At 39.4% G+C, this 23,697-nt stretch overlaps 1 protein-coding gene across 2 annotated transcripts in view; it reads left to right on the top strand.

Moving 5' to 3' along the window:
* LOC149789868 (solute carrier family 15 member 1-like) overlaps positions 1 to 23,697 on the top strand; it is a 233,610-nt gene that overhangs the window by 34,620 nt on the left and 175,293 nt on the right. For both annotated transcript variants that reach the window (XM_089971874.1, XM_089971873.1), the window contains exon 2: positions 15,298 to 15,365. In XM_089971874.1, coding sequence (XP_089828000.1) covers positions 15,298 to 15,365 — 68 coding nt within the window. The remainder of the gene's footprint in view (positions 1 to 15,297; positions 15,366 to 23,697) is intronic.

Raw genomic sequence — 23,697 nt, 5'->3', positions numbered from 1 at the left:
CATCCAGTGTTGTCATTTATGCTGACTTTTTTTTTAATGCCATTTTATTATTTTACGCAGTAACCAATTGAGACGTTTCAGCTACAAATTCCAAACACCACCAGTAAGATGTTGCGGTTAATTTCTTGTCGGCGGATTCCAGTATAAATGTTTCTTCCGTTCCCTTGTTTAATATGATAGTTACAACCCTGGAAAACTTGTCGGTGGAATGTCTCCAGGATATGTTGTAAAAATTTCAAATTTAGCGGCACTGAACACAGACAGCCTGTACACTCCAGTAACTTTTGCTGTATATTTGATAGTATTATTTTGTTTAGACCATGTTGCAAATCCAGATGATACTGTGTATACTATGTTGGTAATATGCCCGGCAGTTACTCCAGATGGGATTTTAATCAAATTGGTTTTGTTAATGATCTCAGGAATCCCACTTACGATATCTTGCTGTGTTTGTTTGATCGTGTCAGTGTTAGTTTTGATATCAGAAAGCTTCATATCGATGACAGGAGGAGTTACAAAGAATTTATCCGTGGTCTCATTGGTTTTTCTAAAGTTTCTACGGAGATTTGTAAACGCGTTTACATGAACATCATACTCGGCTCGCAACATGGATAATTTTCCGTCAAAGTTGTCAACATAAGTTTTTGTCACGGCATCTTCCGGGGATGTTGAATCTCTTAACACAGTTATTTTGTTACCGTTCATGCTGAGTTCACCTGTCATTGTATCGCCGGTCTTTTTTACGCGTTCCCCTGCAGCTTTTTGTGTATCATCTCTTAACGCCGCGATTGATATCAGCGAATCTCTGATTTTTCCGCTGTCAGTGAACACAGGGATGTTACCCGGAGTAGCTCCAATAACCCTACGAATTATTTCATGCCATTTGATATCGCTGGTTTTTAGTTTTCCATGTCGATCCTGAAAAATAACAACCTCATCTGGGTATTCCGGTCAGACTTAAAAGATTATCGATTTCATCTTTGGTCGCATATTTTGATAAATCTATGTCAGCGCGCTTCTCTTTTCTGTTGAGAAGAGATCTTCCGTAAATATCAACCATTTTTTGATAGGAAACTGTTTAAATCGACCCGTGGTATACTCGTGCACAACTTTGTGAGGTGGTTTGGTTGATGCTGATATTGCATTGAGGACATTTAATACTTCACGACCACATATCGGAGGATCGGTCAGTGTTTGTGTTGGTAGCGCTGAGTACCAAACTTTTGACCCTGTCTTTGACAGGGGGACGTCTTTTGTATATTTTAGAAATTCAACTGGCGGTGCTAACCCATATTAATCAAAATAGATAATTCCACGTGGATGTATCGTGTAAGCAACCCAGTGAGTTCCTGGACCATCACTGTTATCAAGATTAATAATTCCAGTTTCTGGATTATTTGGTTGTCGTGGTAGCTGATCTCTCATAAAGATGCCTCTAAACTTTTTTATATTTAATTGTTTAACAGCATCAAGCAAGTCAAAATTTGACATTGGTAAAAACACTCTGGGTAAAACCTAGAACCGTTTTGGGTACCATGAGGGCGGAGTTCCTGGAAGTCTTAACCCACGTCCTTTTTTTTTGTATCCTTTTCCAGTCGCCTTTTTTAATGCCATTCCAGCAGCTGTTCCAACAGCTCCTAACGTGGTGGCCTTAGCGACAGCTGGGGCAGCAGCAGCTATCAGTGCTGGTATTGCTGTGAGAAGAGGAAATATACCACCGGTTTTAATCATGTCTTTGACGGCCTTTGGAGCGAAATCAAGTTGAGTTTCAATTTTCGCTTGTTTTGCTTTATTGAAATGTTTTAGTTGGGTTTTAGTCAGCGATAACTTGTTTGGACCACCATTAACGATTTGATCTTGTTTTAGTGTTATCGTTGCCCCACATGCGCTTGCGTTTTTCGATTGTAATTTTTTCATCTGACTAGGAGTCAGAGTGACATTAACGTGACTATATGACATTTATTTAATATGAGATTGATCTAATTGTCTACATGTTTTCCACTGGTGCATCAACGAATCTCATTTGGCCGCCAGCACCTTCCATTAACATTGTTCTATCAGAGAGTATAACAGCGATTGCTCTGTAATTAGCTATAGCCCCTCTATTCACATTAGCCCGAAAGTGCACATCAACGACAGACTGTCTAGTTAAATCAAGATGCTCTAGTGAGAAGTAATAGATTGGATAATAATTTATAAAATCCAATTGTGATATTTGCAAACCAGTATCAATATTTAGATCACGCGCTATATATTTCGTCAATCGTTGATATGCACGTGCAACATGATTATTATCAAAATTTAACAGTATGTTCTCAGATGGCTCTTGATGCCCGTTTATTCTTAAAGAAATTTCTGAGACACCGAGTTTGTCAAATATCATGTGACTCTGTGTTTGTGAGTTTATTCGTGTAACATTTTGAAGAGCAATAAAAATATGTCGCGGTGCAGAAACTCCCTGCTGTGATGCTATATGCCATGTAAATAAGCCATTATTATTACTCTGAATACTATCTGTGGTTATTGTAAACCACGATAACAACAATTTACCACCTTGATTCATAAAAGAAAGTAATCGCTGTTCTTCAGTAATTGTTGGAGTCATTACCGGCATCCACAGTGATAGTTTTTTTATTTCTACTTTACCAGCGTCACCCATAGGTTGCCATAAAGCATCATTATCGTCATTTTTTCTAACAAGCACGACCATATGTTTTGCTCCAAAAATTACCTTTCTGACATCTCTGCAAAATCCAAAGATATGTGACAGTGGGATGGCACAAGAAAAATTTCGGTGATTCCCACTCAACATTAATCTACGTGCAGCGAAACCTAAATTAAATTCTGTATTAGCGCTAATAATCATGTCTTCCATGTCAATATCAGAAAGATTATGAGCAACACGGTTTTTTGGTCGTCTAATAATAAACTAATCACTGTTAGGATGATCAGAAGTGTCCTTGGCAAACATCATTGATGGACCAGCTGATCTTGTATAATCATCAGAATATCTCGCTAGACCAATTATTGTTGTAGCAACATCGACATCCTTCTGAATCGATTCAATATTTCTTCCATCAATCATGTAAATAGCTCTATCAAATAATGCCATAATTCCGTTATTGACAAAACCAATTTTAACCCCCGGGAGATATTCTTTGTCATCTGTTTTTATAATTTCACCTTCTACTTCAATAAATGCTTCAGCGGGTAAAAAATATCTACTTGTATCCTGAACCTGTAATTCAATTCATACTTGTTGATTTGGTTCTCGTGCATCATAAGATAAGAATAATACTGAAAATCACGCACTGATTCATTTTTAAGAACCGGTTCATCTATGTTGAATGCTGGGTCGGATTCCTGTTTAAACATTTTATTATAGAAGTTATCATCCAAAACGAAGACCACTTCCCACCACCAGACTTGTGTTTATTTGTTTAGCCCCTTGATTTATCAGCGCTGCCAGTTTTTGATTTGCGGCTTCATTTATTACTTTACTAACATTTGCAGGCATGTCTGCAGTGGCTGGTAATTTTACCAGTGGAGTTTTTTGAGGTTTGCATATTAATTGTGCTAGTCTATCCTTAATTGCCAAAAATGCTTTACTGGCAGCGCTACCAACAGCGCCAGTAGCTTTATCTTTAATAACGTCAATAGCTTTCATTGATAATTGTTTTGCGATTGGTATTGCTTTAGGTGCCATCCTCGCGAATAAACCCCGAACAACATCACCGAATCCATTTCCATAAGTCATCCTGTATATGGGTACTTGTGAGTTTATAACCCTGACCATAACTGGTCTACGATGAGAAGTGTGTACGATCATTTTATTTAATTAGTTATTTATTTAACTAGTCGCTGTCCGCGAGTTCATCAATAAGTTCTCGATATATACTAGCATCCATGATACCACCTTGAAATAATCGCTGACAGATATCAGCTGCTTCATTAATTATTTCTGGCGAGTTATTTCCAGCTCGCTTTTCTCCTATGAGAACTTCTAAGTGTGATACATCATTGATGATATTATCAGGACAGGTAATTCCCAAACCACTGCCAGCTGCTCCTTCTTCTGTTGTTTTCTTAAATAGTCTTAAGGGCGATCTTTCTCCTCTTGCTTTTTTAAGTAGCTCCTCAGACTTTTTAAGTTCGACATCAACTTTTGCTGCGGTGAAGAAGACTGTTGTTGTTCTATCTGTTGCAGAGGTGAAGAAGACTGTTGTTGTTCTATCTGTTGCAGAGGTGAAGAAGACTGTTGTTGTTCTATCTGTTGCAGAGGTGGAGGAAGTTTTTGCTGGGTTTCTAATTGTTTCAGCGTTTCTTTATAAAGCCTCTTTAGTTCTTCATCAAGACCTCTGTATTCTAAATCATCATGTCTGGCTTGTTTTTTGTTTTTATATATGTGATATATCCATTTAATAAGATTATCATCAGTTACTTTTTCAGAACTGGGTTTTAAGATATTAGATTTATTAAATATACTAATTATATTTTTTCAGGCAATTTTTCTATTTTAGTATTTCTAATATCTTTGATAAAATCCTCCCTAAATTTTGCAATCAGTCCAATATTTTCCTTTATTGGTTTAGATGCAAGTTCAGTACGAATTTGTTCAATGCCTTCAAGTATTTCTTCACTGACGGACGGAGGTTGAGCCGCAGCTTTATCAGTTGGAAGACCTCGTAAAAGTTTTTTTGTTTTTTTAGTTCTTGCTGCTGTTTTTTCAGTCTGTGCAATGGTTTGTTTTAGCACTGGAAGAATACCTTTTTTTTCGTCCTTAGGATCTCCCAGTAAAGCTCTTTCAGTGACCACCGCAGCTTTTTCAGTAGCTGTTGTAACGGGTCTAAATAATTGTTCTGCACCTGTCGCAAATTCAACTTGTGCTTCTTGACGCGCTTGTAATTTTTGTCTTACAGAATCTCTCACAGGAAGAAATTTTTTTATTGCTTCTAGTCGCTCTCGAGCTAATCTAGCGGAATGTGCTTCTCCAATGTTGGCCATTATTGTTAACTTAAATTTTTAATTTATGACAACAGACACGTGATGTTTTTTTTTGCACATTGGTTTTCGAAAAAGGACACAGGAAGCAGCAGGGAGGGCGACGACAACAAAACGCAGCAACGACGGTGACAATTGTGTTTACTCGCGGTTTTTTAAAGGGTTTATTTCGGCCTCCTTTTTGCCTAAAAACTTGTAGGATTCGCGGTTTTATTTCGGCATTTGGAACCTTAGGATTCGCCCGTTTTTTTGCCTAAAAACTTGTAGGATTCGCCCTCCCTGCTGCTTGTTGTGTTACATGAAATCCTAGACTAAATGTTGAGTAGGGTGTTGTGTTACATGAAATCCTAGACTAAGTGTTGAGTAGGGTTTTGTGTACATGAAATCTTATACTAAATGTTGAGTAGGGTGTTGTGTTGCATGAAATCCTAGACTAAATGTTGAGTAGGGTGTTGTGCTATGAAGTCCCAAACCATATGTTGAGTAGTTTATTGTGTTACATTAAATTCTAGACTAAATGTTGAGTAGGGTGTTGTGTTACATGAAATCATAGACCAAAATATTTTAGCTTTATGGCCACCATCCTTCTGAAAAATCAGGCTCTGACATCACACTTTACGAGAGACTCCACGCAAAAATGTCCAGAGATGCTATACACTCAGTCTATACAGGTATATTGATAAAGACAAACCCACTATGGTTATATATATCTGTGGTCACTTTTGACCTTGTTGACAGAAAGATAATACTGTAATGTCCTGTTATGTGACAAGGAAATCTTGGCATATTTACAATGCAGCCGTTTCTCCCATTGATGCATCCTATGATTTTGTTTGACGCTGGTCAGGTCTTGGACTTTTGAAATTGAATGGTTGATATAAAATACAGTATTTTATACTGACTTGTATTTAAAGGAGTTTGCCTTGTTTTGCATTATTTTTGTTTTGTATTTCCTTTTGGGGGTACGTAAACTTACTCCAGCACTATATTGCAAGGACTATCGATATACCATACATACATACATAAATACATACCTACCTACCTACAAACATGCATGCATGCATACATACATACACACATACATACATACATGACTTGATATATTGTCTTTATTCCTGTATGACACTTTGATGGTGGTTATCATAATATGGTCAGGCCATTTTTGATGATGTGAGACTGTTCAACAAACTTCATATTTATAATTTGGGAAATGTATACAGTAGAATATGGTAATTTTTTCTTGTCATTTTTGGTGGTGGTGGGTTGGGACAGAATAAATGGGTGGTAATAATTATCAGTGGGGGTGGGGAAAAAAGGAAATTCAAGTCCTAAAGTTAATTAACAAAGTAAATCATTTTAACACAATATTAACTTGTCCGAGAAATATATAATTGTAATATTTCCAGGTAAATTTACATCAAACTGTAACAGTGATTTGCCTTTCTAAGACAGCTTTCCTTCAGTAATAGAGAGTAATTAAGATTAACCACCCATATTCTTCCTTAAATACCTTTAGGATTTTCATAGTGTCTTTGTGACGTTCTGTCATATTGGGGTGGGGTTCTCCCAATATAATTTAATTAAATTAAATTGAAAGTTCCACCCTGGCTCGTTAGGTTAGAAAGTTAAATTAGTGATGATGTAGCTTTACAGCTCTGAGCCCCCAGTCAGCAATGCCGATGGTTAAATTATAGAGAACACGAAGATGAAATTCAATCAATAACAATTTAATAAATGTGATAATTTAAAAACGATAACTTCCAATCACTCGTCTTTCCCTCGACCAAGTGACAGCCTAATTCATCCCGTGATTTACAGTGTGAGTTCGATTTTCCCCCTGTCCTTGCATCTACTCACCTATTTCTTCCCGCTGATTCTTCCTTCTTTCTGTTCTTCTAACTCCTCCTTTGTCTCTGTTTCCCTCTCTACTATCTCCTCCTCCAACTTCGCTCCAGACTTCAACTTCTCCTTTCTTCTCCTTTCCCTCTCTATTATCTCCTCCTCCAATTTTACTCCTAGACTTCACTCCACTTTCTTCCCCTTCCCTCCTTTCCTCCGTCTCTCTATTCGAGACAACGGGACCAAACTTTAACTGGTCTGTCCCTCAAAGCTTCCTGTGAAAAACCACAAGGCGTTAACAAATGTTTTATCGAACCTCACCTCACACTATAACGACAATTAACCATCAGATAGCTGTCACTGTTTCGGCCACGCATGCATACACATCGAAATTCCCACACACTTCTTGCAGGGTAAACAATGGCGTAATAACACAGTATCAGTGAATTGTTATACAGACATCAATACATTGCGTCGCGTCAGTAGATACACATATATATTTAATCTCATCGTACTACAGTCTGACAAAATCAGACGCATGTCTGTACATTACAAATATTCAACAATGGCAAAATCTATAATCATATGAACATATGTGTTAGTCTACTATAAAATACCCACATAGTAAATTACAATATTAACTCTTACGACGGCTGCAAGCTATATAATTCTTTACAAATATCAACTCATTTCTTCAAAATTTGCAAACATATTAATGAAACAAAGTAATTCTTCGTACTACGATTCTAGTAATAATAAAGTATACATATGACCTACAATTAAAATGCAGTCGCATTCCACAAAGACCGAACAAATATCTACTGACTGTTTGAAGCTGACAACTTCCGACTGCCGTACGCGACAGGAAAAAGCGTCTCATCGTATTCCTGTAGTAGTACTGCTCCCAGTCCCGTGTCACATGCGTCGGTGCGAAGAACGAAGTCTTTTGCCAGATCCGGTAGACGGACAATTGCGTCGGATGTAAGTCTATCCTTCAGCGTTTGGAAAGCATGCTCACATGCATCTGTCCAAATAACCTTAGTCGGGGCACGTTTCTTGGTTAGGTCAGACAACGGTCCCGCAATCACGCTGAAAATGGCCACATACCTCCGGTAATACCCAGCCAATCCCAGAAATGACCTCACCTCAGTTTTCGTGGTGGGCCGTGCGGCGTTTCTCAGCTGCTCCACCTTCGACTTCTCTGGGGACAGCGTACCTTGGCTCAGGGTATGTCCCAAATAGTCCAATGTCCGGAACCCTAGGTGACATTTGGAAGGGCGAGCTGTCAATCCCGCCTGACGCAGCCGCTCCAAAACGTCAGCTAACAGAGTGAGGTGTTCACCCCACGTCGCTGTGGCTAACAAGAGGTCATCCATGAAGTTGTGGACACCCCTATCACGCAAGGGTTCCAACAACTTCCGCATCATCCTAGTAAAGACGCTGGGCGCGTTCTGTACCCCGAACGGCATGACCAACCATTGGTAGGTCCCGTCGGGAGTAGCAAAAGCTAGCTTTGCCCTATCCTCCTCCCTTACCGGAATTTGCCAATAGCCCTTGGACAAATCCAGCTTGGAGAAATATTTCGCTTTCGAGACAGAAGCGAAAATATGTTCTGGGTCAGGTAGCATTTTGACTTGAAATTCTGTCACCTGATTTAGCTTCCGGTAGTCGACACAAAACCGATGGGTGCCATCCTTCTTCTGCACTAGGACTACCGGAGAGCTGTACGGAGAGTCGGCGGGTTCGATCAGTCCCAGAGCAATCATCTGCTCGATCTCCTCCCTTACGACTTGTCATTTTGCGTGGGGCAAGGGGTAGGGTTTCCGCTGGACTGGCCGGTTATCCACCAGCTTTAACCCGAACTCGACAAGCGACGTTCTCCTGGGTATTTCTGTAAGCACATCGGAATACCCGGCCAGCAACGTATCAATCTCTTCCCGCTGTACTGCCGTCAACATGGGATCGCACTCCACGTCCGAGGGTGTCTCAGCCCTCGTTAACGGACAGCTCGGAACAGTGTTGGCACCTTCTGTATCGCCTTCGGCGTCCTCGGTGACTATCGTGGCGATAACAAAATCGCTGGCGATCTCTCTTTCCCGGTATCTCTTAAGGAGATTGGCATGGTACAATTTCTCCTTCGTTGGTAGCCGTATCTGATATGTTTGACCTCTGACCTTCTCGGTGACAACGTATGGACCCCTCCAGGAAACTTGCAGCTTGTTGTGTTCTTTGGGCAGCAGTAACAACACCTTGTCCCCTACTTCAAACTGGCGTGGTTTTGCGCGCTTGTTGTAATTCTTCGCCTGACGCGCCTTCGCTCGCGTGAGGTTCTCCTGTGTGAGGGAACAAACTTCCTCCAGTTTGTTGCGCAAGTCCGCAACGTATTGGTAGGTGGTGCGTACCTCCTCCACAGCGTGATCGTCCGTCCACAGTTGTCTCAGTATGGCGATTGGGCCGCGTATGGTCCTCCCGTACAGGAGTTCAAAGGGAGAGAACCCTAAACTCGCTTGAGGTACTTCCCGGTAGGCGAAAAGCATGGCAGGAATATACCGATCCCAATCCTTGGGGCGGCCTTCGCACAGCTTCTTGAGCGTGTTCTTTAGGGTCCCGTTAAACCGTTCGACCAGTCCGTTACATTGAGGGTGATATGGTGTAGTCGTGAGGTGCTTAATTGACATCAGTCGGTTTACCTCTGCCATTACGCGACTCATGAATTGTGTCCCTTGGTCGGTCAGGATCTCGTCGGGCACTCCAACTCTTGACCAAATCCCAAACAGCGCTTCCGCGACGGTTTCCGAATCAATATTACGCAGCGCAACGGCCTCCGGATAGCGTGTAGCGTAATCTACGACCGTTAAGATATACCGATTTCCGTGCGACGACGCAGGTTTTATCGGTCCGATCAAGTCCATCGCGACGCGTCTAAACGGTTCATCGATAAGGGGTGTACTCCCCAAGGGGACGGGTCGATGATCCGTTTTCGGTGCCATTCTCTGACACTTGTCACAGGAGAGATAGAACCATTTGACGTCTCCCTGGACCCCTGGCCAGTAGAATCCTTTGACAAGACGGTCACGCGTCTTGGCAATTCCCATGTGTCCATCCATGAGACTCTCGTGCGCGAGTTTCAACACTTCCCCTCGCTTCTCTTTTGGTACGACGACTTGCTTAAAGTGTTCGTTACCATTCCTGGCGTAGCGATACAAGATCCCCTTCTTGTATGCGAACTTCACCCCGCCATTTGGAGTTTCTCTCTTCGTCTCTGCTGCAGCGTGTTGGTGCAACTGCGCCAGAGTTGCGTCTTGCTGTTGCAGCTTCCTCAGCTCGGCCGGAAGAACGTTACTCACCGGTGTCGATGTAACTTCCATCGGCTTCGCTTCCGTCTGTCGACTCTTGGACCTGGTTTCCACAGCACTCACCGCCATCGGTGTGCAGGTTTCAGGGTTCGGTTGTGGCAACACATAACGACATCCCAGTATGACGTCATGCGACAAACCATCCAAGCATGCAGCTTCAATTTTCCCCTTCACGTATGGTGAATCGAGGTCAATGACAGCCACTGGCAATGAGTCACGCGCAATGTTCGCGTACTGAACTTCGATTACCTCCCCTGTGTAATCCTCGGGCTTAACGTACTTTTTGTCCACAAGGGCTGGGACGCTACACCCAGTGTCATACAAAATGGTGGCACCTTCTCCGTTGACAGTAGCAGACGCGAGGTTGGCTGGGTTACAGCTTGCCTCCGGCTCGCGCTCCTTCCTAGCGACGGCATTCACCTGGGTCTGCCTGCCCTTGGGACAGTCCCTGGCAATATGCCCCGGGCGCTTGCAGTTGTAACACGTCGGCAACCCTCGCCGACCTGCAAGTCCCGCTTTCGTGGGTGAGGCCTGTCCAGGTCTATGGTTGGCATCCCTACCTGTAGATCCCCCTCCGACCCTCCCGTCGCCCTGACGGTTACGGACAGCCGGCTCTACCTCAACCACACAGCGTGACTCAGTGGGTCGGGGTCAGTCCGCACCCCCGGAACCTCCACTTTTCGAGTGTGCCTGCTCGTATCGCTCCGCCATGCTAGCGATCACTTCGAGTGTCCGGTGCTCTCTCTCTGCTAGAAAGACTGTCAACTCGCGATGGTAAGTACTCAGGACATGTTCCTTGAGTATAACCTCGCGTGGCCCGTCGTACGATCGTTCGACTTCGGCCATCTTCATCCACTTCTCAAATAACCCTAGAACACGGGTGTGGAATTGAGAGTGGGTCTCCGTTGCCTTTTTCGCCGAGTCCCGAAAAAGTTTACGATATGTTTCGGCGGTCAGCCGATAATGGCAGAGAAGGGCTTTTTTGAGCGCATTGTAGTCGTCAGCATCGTCTCCAGCTAAGCCGTGGTAGACTTCACGAGCTGCACCTTGCAAAAAAGCTGAGACATTAATCGCCCAATGTTGTTCAGGAATTTTATGAGCGTGAGCAAGTTTCTCAAACTGAACAAGAAAATCGTCGATAGATTCCTCCTTATCGCTGAACCGCGGCATACTTATCTGGACCATTCGGTGGTCGATGAAAGGTCGTCCGGTCCCTCCAGAGCTTGTGCTGGCGTCGTCCCGATCGGTGTCCCTAGCCGCTAACCTGACTTTCTCCATTTCAAGAGTATGAGCGAGTTCTCGTTCCTTTGTGGCCGCTGATATCCTGGCCAACTCTTGGTCCACTGCTATCTTAGCCAGCTCCAGCTCTTTCTGTGTTTCTCGGTCCGCTGTTATCTTGGCCAGCTCTCGGTCCGCTGCCATCTTAGCCAGCTCCTTCTCCGCTGCTTTTTCTGCCTTCCGTTCCTTGATTCTTTCTTCAATAAATGCTGCCAGGCGATCTCCCTCGTAGCCGAGATCTTCCGAACCCATGGCACGGTACTCCTTGATCATTTGCCTTTCTGTAGCCATATTGTTATACTAATAGGAAGTGATACCTTGTCTCGACCTTACTAACAATGGACAGATATTACAAGTTCCCAGCCAAATACTTACCTGTTGACAACAACTAATTTCGTTCAGGTAAGATATTTGCTCGATATTTACTTCACAATTACTGCAAGTAATTAAAGATCTACCAAACATGCAAATATCAAATATAACAAACACAAGATGAGAAAATCATAAAAATTCAAAATACATAGGATGGAAAATATCTCACACTGTTCACTAATACTTCTAACAAATAAACTTTTAGATCGTAAAATAATATTTATGTCTAATTCAAATCCCGGACGGAGTGCCCGCTGTGACGTTCTGTCGTATTGGGGTGGGGTTCTCCCAATATAATTTAATTAAATTAAATTGAAAGTTCCACCCTGGCTCGTTAGGTTAGAAAGTTAAATTAGTGATGATGTAGCTTTACAGCTCTGAGCCCCCAGTCAGCAATGCCGATGGTTAAATTATAGAGAACACGAAGATGAAATTCAATCAATAACAATTTAATAAATGTGATAATTTAAAAACGATAACTTCCAATCACTCGTCTTTCCCTCGACCAAGTGACAGCCTAATTCATCCCGTGATTTACAGTGTGAGTTCGATTTTCCCCCTGTCCTTGCATCTACTCACCTATTTCTTCCCGCTGATTCTTCCTTCTTTCTGTTCTTCTAACTCCTCCTTTGTCTCTGTTTCCCTCTCTACTATCTCCTCCTCCAACTTCGCTCCAGACTTCAACTTCTCCTTTCTTCTCCTTTCCCTCTCTATTATCTCCTCCTCCAATTTTACTCCTAGACTTCACTCCACTTTCTTCCCCTTCCCTCCTTTCCTCCGTCTCTCTATCCGAGACAACGGGACCAAACTTTAACTGGTCTGTCCCTCAAAGCTTCCTGTGAAAAACCACAAGGCGTTAACAAATGTTTTATCGAACCTCACCTCACACTATAACGACAATTAACCATCAGATAGCTGTCACTGTTTCGGCCACACATGCATACACATCGAAATTCCCACACACTTCTTGCAGGGTAAACAATGGCGTAATAACACAGTATCAGTGAATTGTTATACAGACATCAATACATTGCGTCACGTCAGTAGATACACATATATATTTAATCTCATTGTACTACAATCTGACAAAATCAGACACATGTCTGTACATTACAAATATTCAACAATGGCAAAATCTATAATCATATGAACATATGTGTTAGTCTACTATAAAATACCCACATAGTAAATTACAATATTAACTCTTACGACGGCTGCAAGCTATATAATTCTTTACAAATATCAACTCATTTCTTCAAAATATGCAAACATATTAATGAAACAAAGTAATTCTTCGTACTACGATTCTAGTAATAATAAAGTATACATACGACCTACAATTAAAATGCAGTCGCATTCCACAAAGACCGAACAAATATCTACTGACCGTTTGAAGCTTTCTGTACTTAGACCTTCCCGCTCTAAGATTTTCCCGCCAATAACGAATGGCTATTCGGAGTTACGCTAACCTCTTCTCTGGGTAATTTCTCTCAGCGAACTAACTTTTGCCAGAAAACGCAGGGATATCATTCTACCCAAATCAAGGTCTCCCCCCATCTCGATTCTGATTGGGTGGCGCTGTGCCCCTGTCCAATCGTCTTAGCGGCCAGTTCAACCTGTCTGTCTGTTTGCAGGGGAAAGAAGTTAGGACACTCCCACTTCTTCAGGCAATTTCTTTTGATCTTGGAAACATTTCGACACCTAGGTGATAATTCGCTGTCTGTGACTTTGCAACTCCGATGTCCGGTTCTTCTATTCTAGCCACAACAATCTTACGTAACGGATTAGTGCTAGCCTTCGGCAATGTTCGACATCAAACAATGACCCGTCAGAATTACCTTGATTATACATGTTTCAAACTGGGCTACTCTGGGTCGGGGTAAACATGACAGTCTTAATGGATTTTTAATAAAACAAAGATTAACATTTCCGCAAGGCCCACAAATGGAGACAACACTGTCTTTGCCTTGATAAAAGTACAAACATTTGTTCAGAGCAAAGTTTCCATTTTTGGGTAGAATTCCATTATACATGTACCAATGATTTTCTTTATGAATTTGGATAAAAGTCCCATTTATGATCATATGAGTAATTGAAATGGTTGACTGCATTTTATCATATTTTTATTTTACTCTTTATGTATCGTGCCACAATTTATATAAAGAAAATATCAGTGACAATGGAGAAAAATGAGAACTGGTTATGCTAAAATTCAGAAAGAAAGCCAGGATCAAAGAATAAATCAATCAGAGAGTATTCTTTGTTGTGCATAGTGTGTGTGTGTGTGTGTTTGACCTAAAGATTATCGACAGATGAATTCTGAGAGACTAAATTGACCTTGATTTCTCAACTTGTTGTCACTCTATCCTACAATATATCTGGTCTCCCATTTGCATTTATCATCTAACTATACAGAAATTTTATTATTCTTATCATAGAGATGTTGGTCACCAAAGCTATGCTTTCAATTTCAGTGAAGAATTTTGTAAAAATGCTTCAGATCCACAATGAAATATGACCATTGTTAGTATGACATATGACCATTGTTAGTATGACATATGACCATTGTTAGTATGACATATGACCATTGGTAGTATGACATATGACCATTGGTAGTATGACATACGACCATTGTTAGTATGACATATGACCATTGGTAGTATGACATATGACCATTGGTAGTATGAAATATGGCCATTGGTAGTATGAGATATGACCATTGTTAGTGTGACATATGACCATTGTTAGTATGAAAACAAAGACACTAAATGGGTTCTTCTAAAATTAAATTGCACAACAATAGTTGACCAAGTTTTACGGATAGTACCCTGGCATAAATGGATTTCAGTTTTAGACAGATTATCTACCATCAACTATGGCCATCAAACTAAAGATAGAAATAAAACCTTTTTTAAGAAGCTCAGCAGAATTAGATAAAATTTAATGGAATGTGCCATGAAAGAGAACATCTTGGCATAAGGCTTTATTGAACAAATGATGCTGATGTGCCAACAAATAGATGATGATACAAAACCAAGATAAAGCTTGAGATTTTTTTTATTACATATGTTATCAATAGCATTGGAAGAAATTTCATGAGAAAGCCTCCTGCTGACCAAGATATCTTAAACAACTTGATTGCCTTTTGGCATTTAGGGAGATATCTGCCAGGTGAGTGATATTGTCCTAGAATGTTATAATTCAGTAAATACAGTAAAGTCCTGTTCTTGTTGACTCTGTTGATGTAAATGTCTTTGAATCAAAATTAAATCAATTGGGGATATTTCAGCATTATTCCTTCCTCATGCCTCTAACCAAAAAACACTTTGTGTGGAATCCCTCATCAAAAAAAGAATTGGAAAATTAACTGGTGATCATTGCAATAGGGGATAGATGTTGAAATGATATAAATGAATAGATATGTAAACTAAAGATTTCTATTTTTGTGTAGATGACAGACTGGCACAGGAAGAGGAGGAAGCCAAACCCACAACAGAAGAAGTCCGTAATCAGAGCAAGGTACTTGATAACACATACATAACCCATGATTTTAAAACTGTATTGCATGCTACTAGTATACTATCTGTACAGCAGGGGTTTCATAGTGTCATACATACCTACAATATATAGTATCTGTACAGCAGGGGTTTCTTGGCATCATACATGCCTGTGTAGTATCTTTACAGGGTGGGTTTCTTAATAACATACATGACTGTATAGTATCAGTACAAAACAGGGGTCTTTTATTGCCATTCATGCCTGTAAAAGTATATGTACAGCAGGGATTATCTTAGTGCCTTACATGCCTGTATAGTATCTGTACAGCAGGGATTATCTTAGTGCCTTACATGCCTGTATTGTATCTGTACAGCAGGGATTATCTTAGTGCCTTACATGCCTGTATTGTATCTGTACATTGTTTTTAGTATCATACATGATTGTATAGTATCTGTACAGCAGGGGTTTCTTAGTGTCATAATGCCTGTATAGTATGTGTACAGCAGGAGTTTCTTGGCATCATACATGCTTGTATAATATCTGTACAGCAGGGGTTTCTTAGCGTCATACATGTAGAGCAGGGGTTTCTTGGCATCATACATGTAGAGCAGGGATTTCTTGGCGTCATACATGTAGAGCAGGGGTTTCTTAGCATCATACATGCCTGTATTAGTATCTGTACAGCAGGGTTTCTTAGCGTCATACATGTACAGCAGGGGTTTCTTGGCGTCATCAATGCCTGTATAATATCTGCAGCAGGGGTTTCTTAGTGCCATACTTGTACAGATGGGGTTTCTTGGTGTCATACATGCCTGTATAGTATTTGTACAGCCAGGTTTTCTTGGCGTCATACATGACTGTATAGTATCTGTACAGCAGGGGTTTCTTAGCACCATACATGCCTGTATAGCATGTGTACAGCAGGGGTTTCTTGGCATCATACATGCCTGTAATGTATGTGTACAACATGGGTTTCTAAGTGCCATACTTGTACAGATGGGGTTTCTTGGCATCATACATGCCTGTATAGTATTTGTACAGCCGGGTTTTCTTGGCGTCATACATGACTGTATAGTATCTGTATAGCAGGGGTTTCTTAGCACCATACATGCCTGTATAGTATGTGTACAGCAGGGGTTTCTTGACGTCATACATGCCTGTAATGTATTTGTACAGCAGGGGTTTCTTGGCATCATAATGCCTGTATAGTATGTGTACAGCAGGGGTTTCTTAGCATCATACATGCCTGTATTAGTATCTGTACAGCAGGGGTTTCTTAGCATCATACATGTAGAGCAGGGGCTTCTTGGCATCATAATGCCTGTATAGTATGTGTACAGCAGGGGTTTCTTAGCATCATACATGCCTGTATTAGTATCTGTACAGCAGGGGTTTCTTAGCATCATACATGTTCAGCAGGGGTTTCTTGGCATCATACATGTACAGCAGGGGTTTCTTGGCATCATGCATGCCTGTATAGTATCTCAGCTGCAGGGGTTTCTTAGCATCATACATGACTGTATAGTATCTGTACAGCAGGGGTTTCTTAACGTTATACATGTCAGTATAGTATCTGTACAGCAGGGGTTTCTTAGTGGCATACATGCCTGTATAGTATCTGTACAGCAGGGATTTCTTAGTGTTATACATGTCAGTGTAGTATCTGTACAGCAATGGTTTCTTAACATCATACATGCCTGTATAGTATGTGTACAGCAGGGGTTTGTTAGTGTTATACATGTCAGTATAGTATGTGTACAGCAGGGGTTTCTTAGCATCATACATGACTGTATTAGTATCTGCACAGCAGGGGTTTGTTAGTGTCATACATGACTGTATAGTATCTGTACATCAGGGGTTTCTTAGTGGCATACATGCCTGTACAGTATGTGTACAGCAGGGGTTTCTTGGTGTTATACATGACTGTATAATATCTGTACAGCAGGGGTTTCTTGGTGTCATACATGCCTGTATTGTATTTGTACAGCAAGGGTTTCTTAGTGTAATACATAACTGTATAGAAACTGTACAACAAGGGTCTTGTAGTGCCATACTGATACTGTACAGTCATGTATGACACTAAGAAACCTCAGCTGTACAGTGGTCTAAAGCGCTCACCATTACGGATCACTGACATCTCACCTCTGTCTGCGTGGGTTCGAGTTGCGGGTTCGGCCTATGTGGGTATGAGAAAGCTTGCCAGTAGCTTCTCGTGGGTCAGTGGTTCTTTCTGGGGTTTTCCAAGGTTCTTCCTCCACCAAATAATACTGGCCGCTATGTATTGCCTATCTTGTATTGAAAACTGGTGTTATACCCCACAACAACAACAACCTTTACATTGGACCAAGTGAACCAAACAAACGCTGCTGTATTCTTCTGCCAACAGCTCTAACAGATACACTTGTGATTGCTGATTCGGTCATCTGATGAGTTTAATATTACCAAATGGACGGGATGACAAAGCATAATCATTTAAATATATTCTGTTGGAGATAAATTGGATAGATTTTTAGTTGCTTCTGTTGTAATTTATTTGGTACAGTACATACTTTGACATTGTCAAGCAAATGTTCTTTTGTTATCAGTTTAGTTACTAAGCTTGTTACATTTGACTCCGATTATTCTTTTTATGAAATACGTGTGAATGCGGATAATTCATTTTGTCGCCAGAGAACAGGTAAAAATGAGTATTAAGACAAGGTATAACAATTGAACCAGCAATGTGATATTACTGAAATTACGTCCATAATCACCAAAAACGATGTTGTTTCTTTGGGAACCAAAATTAACTTTAAAATCACATGGCCAAACTGCGGACTCTGAAGTTGAGTTTGTGTGTTTCTGGATTTTTTAAAGTAGCTTTAACAATTGTAGTCATATCGCTACTATATCTTCAGTTTGGCAGTTTATAGTGTTATGTATATTTGATTTAATTTGTATCTGATTAATTGTATGTAAGTTTTAAAATCTTTTTATTTTTGATTTCATTATATGTCAAAATAATGTAGTTCTGTTTGCTAGAACTCATACTTTTTCCAGAAAATAGTTTGACATTGACTGTTCATTTTTGTAAACATAAGGCTGACCTGGTTCCCGACCTTAATTCAAAATTAGTGACAACCACGTGAGCAAGTTATTTGTAATGTTTTTTTTTTATTTTATTGTGTTAATAATAATGTTGAGATTGAGGAAGTGTTGGATACGTGACCCTCGACTTGTAAATAGTTTTAGTGAAGTAAACAACTTTTATTCTCGGAGTAAAATGATTGGTTCTTATCAAGGACATACAGGGGCTACGTGATTTTTTTATATATATGTAAACATGATCACGTGACCCTTACCCGGCATCAGTTTTGCGTAAAATTCAAGTTTTAAACCCTTATTTTAGAGAAATAATCTCAGTTGGGCTTCTAAACACTGAGACGTAAAGGTGTGTCTTTTGTTGTGTCATTTTTGGAATACATTTTATGTTTATTCAGATTATTTGGATTCACAAAGATTAGTTCGTTTCTCTGGAAATATTTTGAGTGCTCATACAGAATTCTTGAACAAAGACATTTCTTAAAATTTTTATTCGGATTACAAACACCGGATTACTTTTTGTGTTTCTACAAGGAACTGTAGACCACAACACAGGATACAGCATACGTCTTCGCCTTCCATCTTGGATTCTTCGTCGCGACTCGAACTTGATTTCATTAGAACATTTCAGTATTAGGACTTATAAAGTTATATTCGTAGATTATTCTTGGTTTGTTTTTGGATTTCATTCTTAAAACCGTAAGTTCTTATTTTTTCATTTTTACATTATTTTTCTAGGGAAATAAATAATTTGTTAAAGTTTTCAGAGCTTGTTGTTTTCACTTTTTCTTGTGCTGTTTATTCGAGTCTAAACACGTAACAAAAGTGATTTCTAGTGTCTAGCACTGAGGCATCATGTCGCAAACATGTATCATGATGCCCCACCCAGCGACATTATCGTGACACCAGGCCGACCAGTCCTAACACCAACCTCTTAATGCTGAGCGCCAAGCGAGGCAGATACTAGTCTTTGGTTGGAATCAGCTGGGGTTCGAATCTTCAACCTCCCTCGTCCATTTAGGCCACAGGTGCGGTCGACTCATAAGTTGAATTAAAGCAATAATAATTCATGTTTAAATGCACGAAGTTATAGTTATACTTGTACAGGACATAGAGAAAGGATGGGGCCAGTTAGTGAGTGCTGATGTTAGAGTATTTTGTTTCACTATTTTTTATTGCACTAGCAGTTAATTTATCCAGGAAAACCATTTTTTTAATTAAAAAAATAATCCAAAAGAGTTCTTATTATGCACTTAGTTGTGAAATGAATATCTTAGGTAGGTACTGTTATAATTACTTTATGGTAAAGACTGCTCCGGTGGCCTAGTTGTTAAAGCGGCCGCCTCGGATGCGGAATGTCGCGGGTACGAACCCCGGCCAAGTCATACCAAGGACTTTAGGTGCTCAGCATTAAGAAGTTAGTGTTAGGACTGGTCGGTCTGGTGTCCGGATAATGTGAATGGATGGGATATGTTGCTACATGTCTGCGACATGATGACCCAGTGTTAGACATCACTACAAACTGCCACACTGAGATATCGAAGCGCTATGACTGAAAAACTGTTAAAGCTACAATAAAAATCCATATCACACACACACACACACACACACACACACACACACACACACACACACTTCGCATTAAGAAGTCTTTAAGTTTTGTATGACGGTTGCTTTTAGCGTCCTATAAGTGAAATCTATTGTTATTCACAGCTTTTATTTTAATTGTTTAGCTTGTACCGTATAAGCTGAACACTTCATATCGTCATATCCCTAATTCCTTGAACATCGCCATGTTTTATCTTCCGAAATTCCTAAACCGCATATTTACCAAAGTTATAAACTCTTTCTTTAATTGCGTTGATTACTAATAATGTATGGCTTCTTATTTTAATGGCATTAAAGGTTGTAAATCCTAATTTATTTCTTGTTCATTTTCAAACTTTTGTATTGATTTTATTCAGGGCCGTAGAGAGCGATCACGGGCCTTGGGGTAAGAAAAACACCCGGGATTTTCCTAGTTCTTGTTCAAAGAAAAAATTTCTCTTATAACATTAAAAAGATATAACCCCGGTTGCCCCCACCCTCAACCCCGTCGGCCCTGATTATATGGTCGTCGTGAATAGTGTCACCGTGTTGGATCATTTCAGTAATTAATGCTGGCTCTTTCTACTTTCAATTCATTCCATTTGTAACTCCTCTATTTTATTTATGACCAAATTCAACTATAGGACCAAGAATAGTAAGAAGATAAAAAGAAGAAAAAATCCCAAAATAATAGTAAATTGATAACTGATTTAATTATATAAATTAATGTTTAACTGTAAAATTAATTGCTTTTCTGGATAAAGAACGGTATCAAAATTATATTTCAAAATCGTGGCCGTGGACCAACCCCTTAAATGCGACACATTTCAGAAATGCATACTCTCTAATGATGTCTATTTCTGAATTAGCGATAACAGCTACGGATGACGTCAAGTGAAGGTTAATGTGGACAATCCCCCACCCTCATTATTGTCTATAGTATATTCACTGTAATACAAGGAAAGGTGAATTTGTTATCTTTTAATAAAAGCATGTAGCGTAATAGCGCTTTCGTTTAAAATGCAGTATTTATTTGTAACTGTGATAGACAGTCCATCTTTCACATCCAAAATTCTTTTTTCACAAACAAATATCTTGTTAAGTTTTATAATGTTTGGTTTTGTGTCAATAAAAAACATTTTCAGTCAGAAGTAAATGTTTTTAATTATCCGTGCTAAAATAGCATTGAAGCGTCACACCTTTCTAACATCGTTAAAACGCTTTGTGACTGAAAGTAAAAAATGTCATTTTTTGGTTGTTGCTTGATGATAGGTTCATGGAAAAGGTGATGAACAAAGTAATCTTTTTCATGAAAATCACATCGTTTATGACATGAATAGCAATTTATAGAGAGTAGCCTTCAAAAACGTTGATATGAATAAGGCGCATTTAAAAATTGTTATACTCTCAAATAATCAACGCTATTATATATTTCTTCCGATAAAGCTACAGAAAACATTTTCTAGCATAGCTCGCGTATCTTTCTTGCATTATGTCGATGTACGTCGTTCGTTTTGTTGTCGCTATTGGTCGTAATTATTAGTTTTTAACTTTATCTGTATTTATAGCACATGCTATGTTATTGCTGTACGTGACTTTGATATTCATTCAAGTTGGTAAATGTAATGAAGCTCCTTAGTTGATATAAACTTCTGTCACATCTTATCCACAGGAAGAATGTAGTAACATGCATGGACGTCTTGTGTGTTTGTGAGATGGGGCTTTTGTGGTTTATGTGTATATTGCTTTCATTAATTTGTTTAGATTTATTTTTGGAAACAGTAAAGACACTGTAGGGGAGACTATGACAAATTAAGAACCAGTAGAACAAGTACTTATGAAGCAGTCCACATTTATTGAAAAAGAACATTGAACTTACCGCTTGTTGCAGAACAATATGTAAAATTTGCCATGTGTTTATGCCATCAGGAACATGTACAATTTAATCAAACCACGGGGATACACGTTGTAGATAGGAATTGCTTTCTGATGTACGTTCCTTCATGGACAAGGCTAGGAGGATATCTCCGAAATATGAAACCTAATCTTTTTGGCATTATCATGCACATTCGTCTATGTTTTCCTAGCTAGGCTACTGATAAAATCACAAGAAATATCACCACTATATAGTTTCTTCCGGTTAAGGTATGAAATTTACATCTGTCATGGTTGGGATTTTGGTGTCGCATTTGTTTGTTTAGTATGTTGACTTGCAAAGCAAATACAATAAATCCAGAGATGGGTGCCATAAAACCTACCACGGCTAGTAGTATCTTACTGGGTCTGGGATTTTTGTGGCTAATATATGTCAACACCTTTTATACCCCATACTTTTGCTCTTTTCACCCCGATCGTCACACGCGAGTTTAATTAACATGAGGTTGGAAATTAAAATTCTAATGCTAGCGTGAATGATTTTTCGTGGGAAAATATGCTAGCATTAAACTTTGTAAATGTTATTATTTGTTTGGAATAACAATGCTTAGTATTTGGAATATCTACTACAATGTTCGTTCACGTAAAAGCCACATTTAGGCAAATTATTATTTTTTATTGTTATGTTTTGTATATTTGTGTTGTATATTCGACTTTTGTTCATTATTGTTGATTGTAAGTCATGTTGTCAACAGCATATTACACAGCAAAGTTTTGGCTATGATTGTAGAATATATTTTAAGATAGCTTGCAGGTAAACATGTTTACTTGTATTTGAGTTCAGGACATTGGCTTTCTTCTCGGAAATTCATGGTTTACCGGATATTTACCAGGTTGATTATCAAAAGAATAAGTAAAAATCCTGACATTGTTAACAGCTGAAAATGTTTTAGAAAATAACTTTTGACACTTATCCTGGTCCTCTTATTGTGTCTTAGGTTTTTACTGTAGGGTTGTTAACATCAGTATTATTCATACCTTGAAATCTATCTAGTGGAAGCAGCTTTTAGTTGTGTTAAGGGATTTGTTTATTTAATTTTTGAATTATTTGGTTGAATGTCAAAGTACTCGTTAACTTAGAACTAAATCACTATTTCTGAATTATTGTGAATCAATTCAAGGACATCCTGGATTATATCATTGTGATACATCAAAACTGCTGGCACATTAACACATTCAAGGCTACTAGCACATGAGCACATTCAGTATTGGATTTTTTTGGTAACACCACTGGAATTCATTTGATACCTTCTATACTTTTGGACTTGTCATAAAACTGTTATGACTGTTTGGGATTTAATTCACAATACTCTCTTCCAGGGAAATAAATTATTTGTTGAATTATACTGAACATGTTGGTTTCCACTCTTTTCTGTTACTTAGTTTTAAGACCATAGAGTTGTAACAGTTAGTATACTGCATATATGGAATTCCTTTTTGGTGAGACTAAAAATACTATGATGCCTTTCCCATTTTATGTGAAATCAGTGTTGCAGTGCAGTGTGTTGTTCTAAATACAATTCAGTGTGATTACAACAATGAAACCAGAATTGTATGCGACTTCCTGAACATCAAATAATGCAGTGTATCCTGCAAACCAAAATTGCACTAGCATCATTGCACATGTATTACAGTTGTCCTAATATTAGATCATAACTGTTTGGTGGCCTTTCCATGAATAACTTGTGTTTTCAGGAGATGAATGTACATTCTGGAATGTTATCTAACTTTCCACTGGCAAGTACATAAT

The sequence above is a fragment of the Sinohyriopsis cumingii genome, chromosome 10 (genome assembly GCF_028554795.1).
Source record: "Sinohyriopsis cumingii isolate HCF-2022 chromosome 10, ASM2855479v2, whole genome shotgun sequence".
NCBI classification, from domain to species: domain Eukaryota; kingdom Metazoa; phylum Mollusca; class Bivalvia; order Unionida; family Unionidae; genus Sinohyriopsis; species Sinohyriopsis cumingii.
Note: the sequence above shows the minus strand (reverse complement) of the source record. Positions and strands in the feature narration are given on the sequence as shown.